The sequence below is a fragment of the Rhinatrema bivittatum genome, chromosome 3 (genome assembly GCF_901001135.1).
Source record: "Rhinatrema bivittatum chromosome 3, aRhiBiv1.1, whole genome shotgun sequence".
In the NCBI taxonomy this organism is placed as follows: domain Eukaryota; kingdom Metazoa; phylum Chordata; class Amphibia; order Gymnophiona; family Rhinatrematidae; genus Rhinatrema; species Rhinatrema bivittatum.
Window position 1 is genome coordinate 594,634,239 of NC_042617.1, and position 14,293 is coordinate 594,648,531.

A 14,293-nucleotide genomic window follows, 5' to 3' on the forward strand; every position below is an offset into this window, starting at 1 on the left:
GGGAGCTCCGCTGCGAGGCCTGCAGGGAAGATGACGCCGAGGAAGGCCGTGGTGAGTAACGGGGACGCCTGGGGTTAGTGTCAGCAGCCAGACCAGTGCTTCTGGAGGGCACCGCAAGGTGAGCAGGCCCGGTCGTGGCACTCAAGCGGCCGGGATGCACAACAGTACCCCCCCTTATAGGCCTCCCCCTTTCTGATCTAGGCTTCTCTGAGTAATCTCTGTGGAAGTCTTGAAGAAAGGGTTTTATCATAGATATTGTGAGAGGGTTCCCAAGAGTTTTCTTCCAGGCCTAAAACCCTCCCATGACAGGAGGTACTCCCAATGACCATGTTGGCGTCGGACATCTAGGAACTCCTTGACCTGCAGGGTGTTTTCAGGTTCTGCCGTATGTTGTGTAGGAGAAGGAGGCCTTCGGGAAGGCCAGGACAGGACTAAAGGCTTAAGTAATGACAAGTGGGAACGTGTTGTGGATTCCTATGGAGGCAGAGAGTTGTGGCTGGTAGGTGACTGCTCCTATGCGTCGAAGGATGGGAAACTGACCAATGAATCTGGGGGCTAGCCGTTGAAACGGCAGTCATAGTCGAATGTGCTTCGTACTGAGCCAGACTTTCTGGCCAAACTGGAACAGCAGTGCGGCGCGACGAAGGATGTCTGTGAAATGTTTGGCCCGTTTGGCTGCTTGGCAAGGTTTTTCCTTTACTTGGTTCCAGAGCATGCGTATAGTTTGTGCTGTAGACTGGGCTGCAGGTGAGGGTACACTGAGTGGAACCAGTAGGTGTGGTTGGCGGCCAAAGACTACCGCATAGGGCGAGACATCAGTGGTAGAGGCAATATGGGTATTATGTGACTGCTCTGCCCATGGCACAAGGTCAGCCCAGTTATCTTGCTGGTCGTTGACATATGATCGCAGGAATGTTTTCAAATAGCGATTTGTCCTTTCTGCTTGGCCATTTGCTTGCGGATGATAGGCCGATGTCAAATTTAGTGTAATATTGAACTTTTTACAAAGCGTCCTCCAATATTTAGCAGCAAATTGAGGCCCACGATCAATGATGACCCAGATTACAGTATTTCCTTTCGAAGGAGGCAGATCCACGATAAAATCAGTGGAAAGACTTGACCAGAGTTTGGTGGGGCAGGAGGAGGTTGGAGGAGCCCCCATGGATGGCCAGTTGGAGGTTTTTGCTGCACGCAAACTGGACATGAGTCCACGTATTCGTGTGACTCCTTTATCATACTAGGCCACCAATAGTGCCATCAAAGCATCTCAAGAGTCCGGGCCCAACTGGGATGACCGGCCAGCTTAGAGTTGTGAGCCCAATGGAGAACATGCTCACGGAGATGGTGGGGGACCACCGTTTTCCCAGCTGGTACCATGGTGGTGACTACAATTGATATGCAAGCTAGATCGATGATGTGCCTAGGAGTCTCGGGCGTGTCTTCTGGCTCGACGGAGAGAGAGAGTGCATCTGCACGGAGGTTCTTTGCTGTCAGGCGATAGTGGAGCTCGAAGTTGAAGTGTTCAAATAACAGGGCCCAGCGGGCTTGTCTAGGGTTAAGTAACTGGGCCTCCTTTAGGTGTTCTAGATTCTTGTGGTCAGTAAATATTAGAGATGTGAATCGTGTCCTCGATCGTCTTAACGATCGATTTCGGCTGGGAGGGGGAGGGAATCGTATTGTTGCCGTTTGGGGGGGTAAAATATCGTGAAAAATCGTAAAATCGTGAGCCGGCACATTAAAACCCCCTAAAACCCACCCCAGACCCTTTAAATTAAATCCCCCCCCTCCCGAACCCCCCCCCCCAATGACTTAAATAACCTGGGTGTCCAGCGGCGGTCCGGAACGGCAGCGGTCCGGAACGGGCTCCTGCTATTGAATCTTGTTGTCTTCAGCCGGCGCCATTTTCCAAAATGGCGCCGAAAAATGGCGGCAGCCATAGAGCAACACGATTCCACGGCAGGAGGTCCTTCCGGACCCCCGCTGGACTTTTGGCAAGTCTTGTGGGGGTCAGGAGGCCCCCCCAAGCTGGCCAAAAGTTCCTGGAGGTCCAGCGGGGGTCAGGGAGCGATTTCCCGCCGCGAATCGTTTTCCGTACGGAAAATGACGCCAGCAGGAGATCGACTGCAGGAGGTTGTTCAGCGAGGCGCCGGAACCCTCGTTGAACGACCTCCTGCAGTCGATCTCCTGCCGGCGCCATTTTCGGGAAATTCGCGGCGGGAAATCGCTCCCTGACCCCCGCTGGACCTCCAGGAACTTTTGGCCAGCTTGTGGGGGGCCTCCTGACCCCCACGAGACTTGCCAAAAGTCCAGCGGGGGTCCGGAAGGACCTCCTGCCGTCCAATCTTTTTCGTCTATGGCCGCCGCCATTTTTCGGCGCCATTTTGGAAAATGGCGCCGGCCGAAGACGACAAGATGCAGGAGCAGGAGCCCGTTCCGGACCGCTGCCGTTCCGGACCGCCGCTGGACCCGCAGGTTATTTAAGTTATTTGGGGGGGGTTCGGGAGGGTGGGGGATTTAATTTAAAGGGTCGGGGGTGGGTTTTAGGGGGTTTTAGTGTGCCGGCTCACGATTCTAACGATTTATAACGATAAATCGTTAGAATCTGTATTGTATTGTGTTCCATAACGGTTTAAGACGATATTAAAATTATCGGACGATAATTTTAATCGTCCTAAAACGATTCACATCCCTAATATTGATATAGCCGAAACTTATAGTATAGCAAGCTCTTTTTTTCCCTTTGATGAAGCAACGTATTTAAGGTACATTGAAGGGATAGATAGTTATCTATCGCCGGCCCTACATCATTGTGGATCAGTGCTGCTTTGGCCTTTTTAAGCTGTTTAGAAAGTTGTAAAATTCTGTGATTGAGGGTTACCTGGCGTTGTGCCATATACGAGATGATATCCCCGTGCAAAACTGCTTTAGCCGGATACCAAAACAGAATTGGTTGCGTGTGATGGGCCTGATTAAACTCCTCAAATTCCGTCCACTTCTCTTCAAGATATTGCTGAAATTTCCTATCTTCACTTAAGAAATAGGGAAAACGCCACATCCGAACCCCCTGGGTTGGGGAGCGAAAGGCCATATTAATCCATACCGGAGCATGATCTGAGATTACAATATTTTCAATACCAGCCTCCGCCACTTTTGTAAAGGCCTGGCTACTTGTTAGAAAAAAATCAATATGGGAATATGTGGAGTGTGCACGAGAAAGATGTGTGAATTCCCTCACCCCTGGATTTAAAACCCTCCAGGTTTCCACCAGATGTAGAGCAGTCTCCAAAAAAGAAGGACCTTGCCCCATCCCCCGCTCCCGACGCTGATTTTTGGATGCATCTAACTGAGGGTCCCTAACAGTGTTGAAATCACCACCAACTATAATCGTATCATCAATATAGGGGAGCAAGTGTTGATACAGAAGTTGAAAGAAGGAAGCGGAATAAATGTTTGGGGCGTATATATTGCAAAGCACCACTGTCTGATGATAAAGTTCCGTAACTAGGATGAGGAACCGACCCTCCGGGTCTTTGATTTCTTTGTGGACCTGTATCGGTAAGGATTTCTGAAGAAGGATCGCCACTCCTGCTGAGCGGGAAGTAGTGGACGCATAATGTGATTTCCCCATCCAATATTTATTCAATTTAGCATGCTCTTGATCAGACAAATGAGTTTCTTGGAGAAAACCAATATCAGTATGTAACCGCTTCAAGTGATTTAGGATCTTAGAACGCTTAATAGGAGAATGTATACCACAGACATTCCAGGACACAATCCGAGTGTGCTGACTAAGTTACATCGGGTGCTATGGGTAAATAAAGCAGATGTTTCATGTCCGACTGAGTCTGGGCCCTCCCAGCCGAAGCCCACACTCGAATAAGAAAATACCATGGCAGCGAGACCCACCTTAAGTCCAAGATCTCCCCGTTGCAAATGTTCTCTGTCCCTACAGTAGCCCCAGACCTTCCCCCACCCCATCCCCGCTATCCTCTCTTACTCCCTTCCCACTCCCTCCCTCCCCCATCTTTTATTCGTTTATCACTTCCCCTGACCCCCGTATTTTAATTCCAGAGATCACTCTCCCGAATTTCTTGTGGGAACTAAATCCACAAAAACTCCTCCCACCCCCGCCCCCCCATCCGCCTGACATTGAATGTACCCAGAAACAGGAACTCAGTAACAGTAACAAACAATCCGGTCCAAGAAACTTTACTAACCCACACTTATGAAACATTACAACAGAACAACGGAGAGCGGAACTACAGGCAGTATGAACCACGCTCTGTGAGCAGCCACATGGCAGGTTATAAAGTCCCGAACGAGACCCACCCCCCCGGGACACAGCTCAGCAGCCCCAATAGACCGCCCACATACCGCAGAGCTGCTAAATGCATCTGCCTGCCCTGCACGCCCTGAGCAGCTCACAGACCCCCCGAAAAAAAATAATAACGTGAGTCTGTAGCCTCCTCCCGCCCCTGAAAAGAACACCAAAGAAAAACAAGAACACATCCGAACAGTAAGAACCCCCCCCCCCACAAGAGCACGTGCACAAGCAGGCCAACGTGCACAAGCAGGCCAACGTGCACAAGCAGGCCAACGTGCCTCCCATATCGCTGAAAAAGGAACTAAAGAGAAGGCAAAGGAAAAAAAAAATCTCTCGAGTCCCCAATGATTATTTAGCCAGTACAAACTAAGAAGGCTTTGGAGACTCTACTAGATAATCCTAGCTTCCCCCCAGCCCAAATAACAATTTGTCCTCCAAAAGGGCCAGTTCCTCGCGGGTGATCTCCTCGAATGATGTCCCCCATTGATGTTGCTGAGTGCTCTAGCCTCCAACCGGGAAGGAAGGAACGAAAGAGAAAAAAAAAATACAAAAAAACAGAATCAAAGAAATAACTAAGAATAAAAAATAGTCCAGCCATTCTGCGTGAGAACAGAGCAAACTGCCGATACCGTAAGAGCAATCCTTAAAAAAAAACCAAGAGAAAAACAAAAACAAAATAAAGGCTCTCCAGAGGTTGCGGGCCCATCAAAGCTTAGTTATTGCCGAGATCGTAGTAGCCCGATGGGCTCAGTGAATGTCCTCGTGGCTTCCAACCAAGTTGGGGACAATTATGGTGTTGCTGCCGACTCCTTGCTCGCCCGCTCGCGCACAAACACTTGAGCTGCCGCCGGAGTTTCCAGCCATTTCACTCCTGTACTCGTGGTAACCCGAATGCGGGCCGGGTAAATTAACATTGCTCGCAGCCCTTGATTGATTAATTGAGAGCAATAAGGGGCCATGGCTCTCCGCTGAGAAATCTTGAAAGAACAGGGTTCCCTGCCCCGCGTCCCCCAGGCATCGCCTTCAGAATGTCCAACTTATGGGCATCATTATGTAATTTATAATTATGTAATTTATAATTATGTAATTTATAATTATGTAATTTAGCAATCGGCGGTCGAGGCCGCCCTGCACTCCCCTGCTTGGGCCCTAGCCTATTTATTTATTTATTTATTTAACACTTTTTTTTTTATTTAACACTTTTTTTTATACCGGCATTCGTAGGACACATCATGTCTGTTTACAAGTAACTGAGAAGGGAAATTACAATGAACAAGGGAGGGGCTAACTGGGTAATATGCAAAATACAAAGGAAGAGAGTCAACAGCAGAATTACAACTTTTTTGCATTCAAGTTAGGGTTAAATATGCAAAAGAACTTATAAACAAATTAAACGAGGCATGTATACTTGAGAAATTAGCATATGAGGGCTTATTTACAGTATGAGGAGGCAAGTGCACATATGTATAGTTAAAAGCTAGTGGGGGGGGGAGAAAGGAGGGAGGGAGCAGGGGGAGAGGGGCGGGTGGGGTAGAGTGAAGAGGGGTACAGTAAGGCACGGGTACTTTGAGGGAGGGGTTGCTAGGGGGTGAGAGGGAGGGGTAAAGGGGGGCCTATGCGCCCTTTCAATCCTTAACGGCCCCATGTGAGTTCGGAAGCTCTGTTCTTGCAGCCACGGCGAGAGATCAGGTTGTAGGAAGGATTCTGGTAAAAGGCCATTAAGCGAATATTAGCGCCTCGCGATCTATTCTCCAGGGCCTCGACTCGCTGTTGTTGCTGCGCCATCGAGGCCTGGAGCGCCTCTATAGCCTTCTTCGCCGTGGCCACCTCATCTTGAGTTTCCGAAACCCTACCTTCCACCTCCTCAAATCGCGTTTCATAGCCACTGAAGGATTGAGTTATTTCAGCCATTGTTTTCAATTCCGGGCCTAGGGCCGCTGCAAGCGCAGTTTTGATTGCCTCGATATCAGGCCCTGTATGCGCCGAAGCTGGCGCGGCCTCGCCGGGAGAAGATGGCGGATCTGCACTCTTCGCCTTTTCTTTCTCCTTCTCTCTGCGGACGAGCCGCGTCGCCATGGCCCCGTTTGACTCAAACCGCAAGGAAAGGGCTTTCTCCCGAGGCACTACCTGTGTTTCCCAAGACTAAACTTTGCAGATGCTGGAGCTGGATAGGAGGGCAAAGCAGGGAGCTGGGACCTACATTTGTCCTCTTTGCTACCTAAACTTTCCTTTCTTGTAAAGCTTCCTTCTTCTCGTGGCAACCAATTCCCCCCGTTTTAACTTTTAACATTGCCTGATGATGAAAGTGATAGTCGGGGAATGACTTAAGCAGTTTATATTGTATGTTTTTGTTTTATATTTTAGTTTTTGTAATGTCTCCCTTAAAGAGCAACTCTCATCCGATTCAGGGTGATATTCAGATTCTGACTGCTTTTTCCTTTCCCCTGCTGTTACGCGTGCAGTAAAAAAGGCAAGGCAGAGCCCGAGCTGCACTCCCCAGCAGCTCTCCCGTTTCTCCGCAAGCAGTGCCTCTCATCTAATTGCCCGCTCCCATGTTCAACACTCCTTTTTCCTTTTTTCCCCCTCTTCTCCTTCCCTTCCCCTTCTCCCCCTACAATTTCCAAAGTTTTCCCGCGGCTCCGATGACAGTGGATAAGAAGGGAAAGCAGCCTGCTCAGCCCACAGCCATCAGCTCTTCAGAGAGGGTGTTTTAATTTTATTCCAATTTTATGCAAGTTTGAATAGCTTGATGCGGCCTGCCCCTCCTCGATATCAGCTGCCCCAAAGCTGCACTTACTTTGTAAAATACTCCCGACCTGCTGCAAAAATCACAATGTATAATGTGCGCTTTCTGCCTGCAGTTATGCTGCAAGTTCAGTTTTTTGCTTCATTTGCGGCAGGTCTATGGTGTTCTTTATAAGCCGGGCTGCAGCCGCTCCTGCTCGCGGTGAATAGCGCCCGGAAATGCTTTAATTTCAAGCAAGCATCGATGCCTTTAGTTTTATTTATTTATTTATTTTTAATTTGGTTTTTGACTTTTATTGGCGCTGCGGTTCGCCCGGGCGGGCCGTTTCCCACGGACGTAAATACAAATAGCTGAGACCTTTTCTGCCGCCCTGTAATGCCCACCCACTGCGCTTCGACTTCTTTTGCGGGCGATTTCAATCCGCTCAATAGGCTGAACCAGGCTCCACTGTGAGTCGCCGGATTTGAGGGCAATTTCGGGGGAAATTAAATATATTGTGACCGGGCAAGGCAGAGCCTCAGGCACGAGCAGCCATCTTCGTTCGCGGCGAACAGCACCCCCCTCTAGAAGACTTTTAAATAGATCAGTAAATTGTTGCAAGTTCTGCAGCAATGGATCTGCATGCTCTCAGATGGCCCATGCTAGGGCCTTCCCATCCAATAGCGAGAGGATGTAAGTGGTTTTAGTCAAATCATCCAGGAACAACAGAGCTTGTAAAAAGAAGTGCATGTGGCACTGTTTCAAAAGTCCCATTTCTGGGTCTCTGGCATACCAGGGTAGAACGGGCAACTGAGGTATAGGCGGATTGGTTACTGGAGGCAGCGCTGGGGCCGCTACTGGAGGAGGCGTGGCAATGGACGTGGTCAGGATGTCTATCCGTGTGGTGAAACAATTCATGTCTGAGGCCAAAAGCACTAATGCTGCTTGTAGTTCCTGGATATTATGGACTAAGCCAGGCATAGCCTATAACGCGGACAAATCCTCTGGGTCCATGGCCTTGACAATCTGTTGCGAGTATGAACCCTTGGGCCAAAATGGAGTTGACACCACCTGAAGAACTTCTTCCTGCAGGTTCCTACTGTTGGCAGGCAGATCCGGGCGAGGCAGAGGCCCAATTGGAGTTTTGCCTTTACCAGCCCATGTTCCCCTCGAGTTGAGCCTTTGGATGCCAAGGCTGGCAGGAGGGAGCCTCTGCGGATGATGGAGATTCTACAATGTAGCTGGATCAGTGCGTATCCTGAGACAGGCTGGGATCCTGAGACAGGCTGGGATCACTAGGAGATGGCTTACAAAGGAAGTCCAAGAGTAAGGCAGTGGTCAGAGGCAGGTGGCATTCAAGGGTGTCCAGGAGTCAGGCCAATGTCAATATTGGGTATCCATCCATAGGGAAGGCAGGATGGAGCGGCAGGGCTGGAAGAGGTGCAAAGCAAGACAGGTGGGCAAAGAGACATGGATCTGGAGAACTGAAGAACTGATCACAAGGATTGAAGAATGAAGACAGGAGCCACTGAATTGAAGATGAAGGCAGGAACTGGAACTGGAATCAAAGACGAAGACAGGAAGAGGAACTGGAACTGAAGATGCAGGAATCGAGAGAGACAGGAACTGGAACGGGATATGCAGGAACCGAAGACGCTGGCAACTCATACTACTTGGAAGCAGCCTGACCTGTTGGTGAGACAAGGGCCTATTATAGGCCAGGACTAATGATGTCATTCTCAGGGGCCACAGTTCTTTTCCCGCTGTAGTCCCTTTAAATCATTGTATGTTGTGTGCACAGGCACCTAAGGAGCCTGGCAAAGAGCAGGAGCAGTGGTGTCTGCCGTGCGCCAGCGGTGTCCTTCTGCAAAGAAGAGCAACCAACCCAGAGGCAGGGGAGATGCAAGAGCAGTGGCATCCGCCGAGTGTCAGCGGCATCCGTGAGTTTCCCTGCATTGCAAGACCATGCCCAGAGATAGGAGTGGTGGTCTGTGGAGCAACACAACTTTACCCAATAGGTGGCCTAATGCCTTTACTTTTGTGTGGGAGACAGAAAAATTTGTCTACCTTGAAATAAAATCGTCTAGAACTTATAAGAAAATATATGATTTAAATATTCGAAAAACCATTGTTAATGTAAAGATGCTAATAGTTAAGTGGCAAGACTGCCAGTTTATGCATTTGGTCATTTCGCATTGATAAAATTGGTTGTTTTGCCAAAACTGCTGTACCCTTTATAGATTGTCCCTTGCTGGGTTAACGAAGTGAAATTACTATTTTTAAATCAGCAATTATGGCTTTATTTGGCAGGGGAAACCAGCCAGGATAAGCTATGCTAAGTTGCTAAATGATAGACAGATGAGAGGTGTATAATGATTCAGATGGATTGAACCAAATCAAGGTGAACCGAGAAGATGTGGTAGGCCTGATTGACAAACTGAAGAGTAGTAAATCACCTGGACTGGATGGTATACACCCCAGAGTTCTGAAGGAACTAAAAAATGAAATTTCAGACCTATTAGTAAAAATTTGTAACCTATTAAAATCATCCATTGTACCTGAAGACTGGAGGGTGCCTAATGTAACCTCAATATTTAAAAAGGGCTCCAGGGGAGATCCAGGAAACTACAGACCGGTTAGCCTGACTTCAGTGCCAGGAAAAATAGTGGAAAGTGTTCTAAACATCAAAATCACAGAACATATAGAAAGACATGGTTTAATGGAACAAAGTCAGCATGGCTTTACCCAAGGCAAGTCTTGCCTCACAAATCTGCTTCACTTTTTTGAAGGAGTTAATAAACATTGGATAAATGTGAACCGATAGATATAGTATACTTGGATTTTCAGAAGGCGTTTGACAAAGTTCCTCATGAGAGGCTTCTAGGAAAAGTAAAAAGTCCTGGGATAGGATGCGATGTCCTTTCGTGGATTACAAACTGGCTAAAAGACAGGAAACAGAGAGTAGGATTAAATGGACAATTTTCTCAGTGGAAGGGAGTGGACAGTGGAGTGCCTCAGGGATCTGTATTGAGACCTGTACATTTCAATATATTTATAAATGATCTGGAAAGAAATACGACGAGTGAGGTAATCAAATTTGCAGATGATACAAAATTATTCAGAGTAGTTAAATCACAAGCAGATTGTGATAAATTGCAGGAAGACCTTGAGAGACTGGAAAATTGGGCATCGAAATGGCAGATGAAATTTAATGTGGATAAGTGCAAGGTGATGCATATAGAGAAAATTAACCCTTGCTATAGTTACACAATGTTAGGTTCCATATTAGGAGCTACGACCCAAGAAAGAGATCTAGGCGTCATAGTGGATAACACATTGAAATCGTCGGTTCAGTGTGCTGCGGCAGTCAAAAAAGCAAACAGAATGTTGGGAATTATTAGAAAGGGAATGGTGAATAAAACGGAAAATGTCATAATGCCTCTGTATCGCTCCATGGTGAGACCGCACCTTGAATACTGTGTACAATTCTGGTCGCCGCAGCTCAAAAAAGATATAATTGCAATGGAGAAGGTACAGAGAAGGGCTACCAAAATGATAAGGGGAATGGAACAGCTCCCCTATGAGGAAAGACTAAAGAGGTTAGGACTTTTCAGCTTGGAGAAGAGACGACTGAGGGGATATGATAGAGATGTTTAAAATCATGAGAGGGCTAGAACGGGTAGATGTGAATCAGTTTTTTACTCTTTCGGATAGTAGAAAGACTAGGGGGCACTCCATGAAGTTAGCGTGTGGCACATTTAAAACTAATCGGAGAAAATTCTTTTTTACTCAACGCAAATTAAACTCTGGAATTTGTTGCCAGAAGATGTGGTTAGTGCAGTTAGTATAGCTGTGTTTAAAAAAGGATTGGATACGTTCTTGGAGGAGAAGTCCATTACCTGCTATTAATCAAGTTGGCTTAGAAAATAGCCACTGCTATTACTAGCAACAGTAACATGGAATAGACTTAGTTTTTGGGTACTTGCCAGGTTCTTATGGCCTGGATTGGCTACTGTTGGAAACAGGATGCTGGGCTTGATGGACCCTTGGTCTGACCCAGTATAGCATGTTCTTATGTCAGATGCAACTAATTGATGATTTGTTATTAAGCTGTAATAAATATGATGTTATTCCTCTGCTAAAGCTGGAGATGAGGCTATTTCTTTGGAAAAGTGCTTTTGCACTCTAAAAATGCTGATAAATCTTGTCAATTTCAGGCATCTCATCTGTTTTTTTCTTCAGCTAAAGTTTGGAGATGGATTGACAATTATTTTTCAAATCTTCACCTTCTGTTTCACACTTTATACACTCATTTTCTTCCAGATCAAGAATTTGGTCTTTTCATTAATGGAAAGATAAAGGCTTGACTATGGTCTAGGATTTTCTGTGTCCTGGGTCGACAGATGTGGTTTCATTCCAAGAGTTGCAAGAAAGATGGAATATTCCTAATTCACAATTCTGTAGATATCTGCAGGCAAGACATTTTAAAGCTTCCATTTGGAAGTGGAATGTTATAGGCTCATTGGTGGGGAATTTAGATTTATGTATAAAGAATATCCCTAAAAAATTTAACAAGATTGCCTGGTGGTATAAACACTTGCAAGATAATGTAGAGGTAACATTTTGTGAGGATTGGCTGCCAAAAGTCAGAGGACTTGAGAATTGACCTAATGAATATTTAAGTGGGTACTTTTCTTATCTTTATTAATTGACCTCTGATGTATATACAAGAGAAACACAGTTTAAGTTACTCCACAGGGCTTTTCTTGACAAAGTCAGAAAGTTTAAAACTTGGTTTGTTTGATACAGATTTATGCTCTAGATGTCAACAGAATACTGATACTTGCATATGTTTGTATAGTGTTGAAAACTGAGGCTTTTTTTTTGGCAGGGAATTCAAAATAGACTGGTGAAGACTTTAGAAAAGCTAATGGACTTTTCTGCTCCATTGATTATATTAGGATTGCATACAGACGTGCTCTCGAAGGACATTTTCTGTATCTGGTGATATTGTTGGGCAAGAAGTCTATATTGGCACTTTAGGCACAGGAAGCTTCATTCAGCCTTCCAATGTGGACGAAATTAATGTTAAATTATTTTTATAATGATTGTTTATATTTAAAGAGTAGAAACTCTACAAAGAAGAAAGGTTCCCTCTAGTTATGGACCAGATTTTGTAGTATCTTGCCATCTAAAATTCAAACTTCCTTTGCAGCATTTGTGGCATTTGTGTAATTGATTTGTCTTAAGCTTGTGTGAGTGAGCACTGACCTGAATGTGTTTAAGTGGTAAGTGTGGGGGGTGTCTGCTTAGGGTCAGTTGGGGTTAAATTATATATAAAAGACAGGAGACATGCATTTTCAGTAGATGATGTTTATTGTATAATCTCTGTATTGTTATTTGCTTGTTTTTTGATGTTGTATTTTGTATGTTCAGTCTCTTGAATAAAGAAAGTTTAAATAAATAAAGGAAAGGAGTGACCGAAAGACGTTTTTTGGATTGGAGGGGTGGGAGATAGTCCACCAAGGCCGAGAAACCTATGTTAACACCTCTAGTGGGGATCAGTGGGAGAGTTGTTCCCCACACTAACCTTCTCTTTCACTTTGGGTCTATAAATAAGGAGAACAATGAGAAGCACATGGTCAGGGTTCAAGTGATTATGCTCACTTTCTTGTGGCTACTTTAATGCTAGTCTAATTTCCATCTCAGTAGTTTAGTACATAGAGCATTATAAAGGGGCTTACTGCCTCACTGACCACTTTTAACAACCCCTTATCTTCTTAACTGAACTGCTAAGTAGGATGTGAGTTATTACTAACTGATAATAGTTTTTTAAAGTGATATCTGAACTGAAACCATGTGTGATGCTGGCACTCAAGAAATCTGCTTAAAAAGGTTCCTTTTAAAATCACTTATCATGAAGGTGAACAGCAGTCATGATAAACTAAAAGTAATGGTTGAAGATTTATTTATCCCCAAAAGGCATTTGCTGGTGTATAGATGTGAATAAGATTGCACCTAATTAGTTGAGGCCTTCAGCACAAGCCATTAAATAGAAGTAAATAGACTTCCTTCTGTTTAGTATATTACATTTTTTCCTTGTTTTTTCAGGCATGGGATTGATCACACCAAGGATCTGAAGATTCTGTTAGATGGAGTGACTGATCTGGATATAACAACAGATGGGATTCCATCGGCATTGTTAGTTCATGGACCATTGGCTTTCTCCATTGGACTGGATGATTCTCATCAGTCACTTCTAGCAGCAGCTCGTTATGGCAAGGGACGAGTTGTGGTAGCATCCCATGAATGCCAGATTAAGTATCCTCGGTTAAAGAAGTTTATTCTCAATGCAGTGTCCTGGTTGGGCAAAGGAAAACAAGGGCGGATCGGCGTTGAGCCCAGCTTAAAGAAACTCTATGATCTATTATTTTTGGAGAGCATTGATTGTGAACTAACAGAGCTGGTTCCAAATCTTAGTGTGTATTGCTGTACGTCATACAGTGAACGAGAATCTGCTAAAATACACGCATTTGTAGCAGAAGGAGGAGGCTTACTTATTGGTGGTCAAGCTTGGTGGTGGGCCTCCCAGAACCAAGGCAAAAATCCAATCACTGAATACCCTGGCAACAAGATCCTTAATAAGTTTGGTATCAGCATTCTAGGGCATTCCGCAGGAACAGCCAATTTCAAGACTTTGTGTCATAGTGATGAGTCCAGCCATTACCACTTCCGAAAGGCACTCTCTCAGCTTCAGAAACACATCAGAGATAAGAATGAACTAGGATCCAAACTTTCTTCCTGGATGGGAGCACTGAGAAAGGAATGCGCAATGCTGGTAAAAATGCCAGATCAAGATTTCCCTGCTTTATCTTCTATCCACCAGCAGCTTGTGGAGATGGTCTCTAGCAATGAGATACCAACAGTTGCTAAAGAACGTCCCATCCATCAGAATTCCAAAGAAGCCTTTCTCCTCAGCGTGGGGACAGAAATCTATAACCACTGTCCATGTGATGAAGAGTTTGCACCCCAGAAAGGGACAATGAAACATGGGTCAGGTCTGCATACTCCCCATCCTATAAGTATTCAGATCAACTGCACAAATAAAGGTGAGAAGTCTTCCTTGTAACTTGTAAATATGTTGCATAGAAGGATCATAGAATCAGACGACTGTGTACTTTTATTGACAATAAGAACATGCCATACTGAGTCAGACCAAGGGTCCATTAAGCCCAGCATCAATC

General features: G+C 45.6%; 1 protein-coding gene across 2 annotated transcripts in view; it reads left to right on the forward strand.

Annotated features, from left to right (window-relative positions):
• LOC115088446 (TRPM8 channel-associated factor homolog) overlaps positions 1-14,293 on the forward strand; it is a 98,684-nt gene that overhangs the window by 30,735 nt on the left and 53,656 nt on the right. For both annotated transcript variants that reach the window (XM_029596728.1, XM_029596727.1), the window contains one exon: positions 13,161-14,158. In XM_029596728.1, coding sequence (XP_029452588.1) covers positions 13,161-14,158 — 998 coding nt within the window. The remainder of the gene's footprint in view (positions 1-13,160; positions 14,159-14,293) is intronic.